We start from the raw sequence: 4121 nt of genomic DNA on the forward strand, positions 1-4121 counted from the left end.
CGTGTCTTCAGCTTTCATATCGTGAACAGTAAATATATACAATGGATATATATCACATTTTGATTGATCCGTGTACTGATCATTCGTAAAATGTTGATCTAAAAATGAAAGCTAACGCTTCATTAAGAGTAACCGCTTCTAATTTTCTTATTGGTGTCTTAACTGCATTGCGCATACATTTAGCCTTTTCTGGGCATATCGAAAGCAGCCGTAGCACATTAGCAAGGTCAATTTTTTGTATGCTTTTGTGCAGCCAAGCTTGCTGCTTGAATTAGCAAACTTAAATTGTTTTTTTTTGGGATTTTGCGATACTTGCAGCTAGCCTTCTGTGAGATCTAGTGCCCTTCGCATTGTATGGCAGTGTTGGTCGACCATGTCGCTTTATACTCTCCTTTTTAATGATGATCTTTTGGGAATTCATCCAACCTCCATGCTTTCGCTGAAAGTATTTTAAATTTCCTTTGCAGGACTTGCACGTTTTATTTATGCGGTACAAAACTTCTTGGCTAGTATGTTTTACAATATCATCATGCTCCTCTCCTGGTATAGCGGCTTTTATACATTTAAAAACTGCATCCTCCTTTGCGCTTTTTCCAATTGCTTCATACCATTTGCCGAACAATTCAATGTTGGGCACATTGACCCTACATTCTTAAAATTAAAATTTAAGGGATTTGTGGTTTATTTATGATCTTTTAATTACTCTCATTTAAACAAGAATGAAATACTCTATAACATAGAAAAACATTTCATCAAGGCAATCTGCTGCAGTCACTTTATATAGCTTTCGAACAATGAGACTCCATCAAAAATATCCATTTTTTAAGTTACTAAAAATTTTAAACTATTCAGGGGACAACACGATTTTTTTTGCACATTTGACAAGCATAAACATATAATACAAACCACTGTGGATAGAACTCATTTCTAAAATTTTAACAATGTGCTTTAATATTTCACTATTGACAATTGGAAAATTGCAAGAAAAACGCAATATGCAAAAACACGTGAACTGCAATTCACACAGCTGTGTTTATCAGCTGATATTTCTTGAGTGGCGCCATCTTTCGCTCTTAACTATTTTCTTATCCGTAGAAACTCCTGATTCCTTTTTACAATTTCCGCTTCAGCTAATAATTCCATAACAGTTTTTTATACCCGCTACCCATAGGGTAGAAGGGTATTATAACTTTGTGCCGGCAGGAAATGTATGTAACAGGTAGAAGGAGGCATCTCCGACCCTATAAAGTATATATATATTTTGATCAGCGTCAACAGCCGAGACGATATAGCCATGTCCGTCTGTCCGTCTGTCCGTCCGTCCGTCCGTCCGTATGAACACCTAGATCTCAGAGACTATAAGAGATAGAGCTATAATTTTTTTTCGACAGCATTTGTTATGTTTGCACGCAGATCAAGTTTGTTTCAAATTTTTTGCCACGCCCACTTCCGCCCCCGCAAATCAAAAAAAATGAATAACAAGTGTAATTTTTAAAGCTAGAGCTACAAATTTGGTATATATACAATAACTACTGTAGTAGTTATGATTCCTGAAAATTTGGTTGCGATCAGATAAAAATTGTGGAAGTTATTAAAGAAATACTTTTGTATGGGCAAAAACGCCTACTTACTAGGGGTCTGAGTTGCTTTGGCCGACAATCTGGTACATTGTGCCGTCTATGGTATATTTTTGAATGGTGAACTATATCGACATACCAAATATACCATTTGGTATATTTTTAGTATTTTTTTAAGTATTTTCGGTATATTTTTTGAAAATGATACCGCAATATTTTGCCTTTATTAAAAATGGGTAGCGGGTATCTCACAGTCGAGCACACTCGACTGTAACTTTCTTACTTGTTTCATTTAATTTATCGCCCTAATAAATTGTGATTCAGCATCATTATCATCTAACAGTTGTGATTTAGCAGAAACATTTCCTAACAGTTGTGATTCACTATCATCGTTTCTTAATAATTGTGATTTAGCATAATAATCTCCTAACAGTTGTGATTTATCATAAACATTTCCTAACAGTTGTGATTCATTGTTCATTCTGTTATCGTTAACAGGATGTGTCTCTAACAATTGTTGCTTAACAGTCGCAGTCGGTCCCTTAAAACAGTTAAACAGTTTCTGTTCTTAACAGTGGTTGCAAATTAGATTCATTTCTTATAGTGTTGATAGGGGTTTCTGTTTTCCGTTGACTAACCATACGTGATTGTTCAGAAATCTTTGCGCCATCTCCTTTTCTTATAAACATCAAAATATTTCAGGACCTCTAAATTGAAGTTTATGCCGCATGTATGCATGAAATCCCTACCTAACACTGCTTCATAACTCATAGACTCATCGTCGACTATTAGTAATTCAAAATTAAAATTTTATTTTTCTCTTCAATACAAAACAAGTTACTTTTCAAACGTATTCAATTCACTTTTGTTAATTCCAACATAGAGACTATTGACTGGTTTATCTAGTGGTATATTTAATGGAAATGATGATTTCTTCAGAAATGAAATAGGGCTTCCTGAGTCTATGAGGCATTCTGCAGTGATAAACAAATTAGGTTGGCTTGAAAAATAAATATTAAAGTGTCTTACATAACTGTTGTCGAACCCGGTGCTTTTGTTGAGTACACCAACACTCTTCTTCTTGCATTCTGCTATGACATGGCCCATCTCTCCGCAAGCATAACATGATCCAGGTTCCCTTTTTGGCTTGCGGCATTCCTTGGCAAAATGACATTTGGAGTTGCAGTTGTGGCATCGCTTATTGTTGCTCTCCGCCGTCGTCTTAGTACCTCCCATTGCACCGTACTTCGGAAGGCGTATGTGTGCAAAGGCTTGTAACATCTGCTCTGTATCCCCAAATCTTTGAATGCGCGCCTGGTTGCGTAAGTTCTGCGACGTTATACCTTCGATGATTTGTTCCAAAAGCTCATCGTTGTCCAATTTAATTGATTGTGCTAAAACGATCTTCTCCTCGAAGTACATTGCAAAACGCTCATTTTGTTGCCACTTCCGTTGTTCAAACTTTCGTCGTAGTTCTGCCTTCGAAGCTCCAGTGCCGAATGCTAATATCAATTGATCGCAAAGCGTTTGAAAAGGCTCACGCAAGCGAGTTGAATTTGCATGCAGCCAGTGCTGAGCGTTGCCTTTTAACTTCATGGCCATTAGCATGCGAAGCGACTCTTCATCAAGTTTACACATGGCTGCGACGCTTTTGAGTTGGCTTACCCAAATGCGTGCACATGATTTTCCGTCGAACTCCAGCGTAGCTTCCTTTGCGAGTGCGAGCGTGACCGCTGATCCACCTTTACTTCGTTTAGCTCATTCTTTTCTTCTCCAGTACTGCCCGTTACATTTCCAGTGCTGCCCATAGCTTGACATACAGAACTGCTGATGTTGTTGTTGTAGTTGCTGCCGCCCAAATTTGCGACTTCTGATGCCGAACGTTGTGCAGCTGTGCACAAATCGAGTAAGTGTGTGGCGCTGTTGTTGTTTGTGTCGATCCCGTTGCTGTCGTTGTTGTTGTCGCTGTTGTCGCCGAAATTCGTGACTTCTGGCGCCGAACGCTGTGCAGCTGCACGCAAAAACTGTGTGGCGCCGTTGTTGTTGTATATTTCTGTTGTAGACATCTGATGTGCAGCTGCGTTGTTCTGAGAATTTCGCAATTCCTCTTTGCTTAAACGTAATTCTTCTTGCAGCTTTTGAATGGTGTTTAGCAAATCCTGTTGAATACTCTCTCCTAGGTCAGAATTTTCGCGAACATTTTGAGTCTGATCATTAGGTTCGTTGTTGTTGGGCAATTCGCTTTCTTGGCCAGACAAAATATTGGCCAAAACTTAATAAATCGTTGCTTCCTGATGGTACATCTTCAAACATCTCTGTTGAAACATTGAGCAACCGTTTTATTAATTCCTCCTTGTTGTCCGTCGTGGGCAAACATAGCGCTGTTTTAATTGTGCCGTTGTGTATTTATCAAATGTAGACGTGTTCATATTTTTTTTTTTTCTTTTTTTTTAGTCGATCCCACTTCTGAATTTGTGGTAGTTACACACACACTTTTTATAAAACAATACGAATTGCAGCTTAGCGTCCGTTTTATTCTGCTTC

General features: G+C 38.2%; 1 protein-coding gene across 1 annotated transcript; it reads right to left on the reverse strand.

The window, feature by feature from the left end:
* Window positions 1-2413: 2413 nt before the first annotated feature.
* LOC127566256 (zinc finger CCHC domain-containing protein 9-like) lies at window positions 2414-3070 on the reverse strand. Its single transcript, XM_052008280.1, has 2 exons — window positions 2607-3070; window positions 2414-2551 (listed from the first exon to the last, which is right to left on the reverse strand). The coding sequence occupies exons 1-2, from the start codon at window positions 2997-2999 to the stop codon at window positions 2540-2542; spliced, it is 405 nt and encodes a 134-aa protein (XP_051864240.1). The 5' UTR covers window positions 3000-3070; the 3' UTR covers window positions 2414-2539.
* Between the last annotated feature and the right edge of the window lie 1051 nt (window positions 3071-4121).

Source organism: Drosophila albomicans, unplaced genomic scaffold (assembly GCF_009650485.2).
Source record: "Drosophila albomicans strain 15112-1751.03 unplaced genomic scaffold, ASM965048v2 utg000092l_pilon, whole genome shotgun sequence".
Lineage (NCBI taxonomy): Eukaryota > Metazoa > Arthropoda > Insecta > Diptera > Drosophilidae > Drosophila > Drosophila albomicans.

What these genes read in the sequence shown, in the direction of transcription:
- LOC127566256 (XM_052008280.1), bottom strand. Translation starts at nt 2,999, where the DNA reads ATGTACTTCGAGGAGAAGATCGTTTTAGCACAATCAATTAAATTGGAC.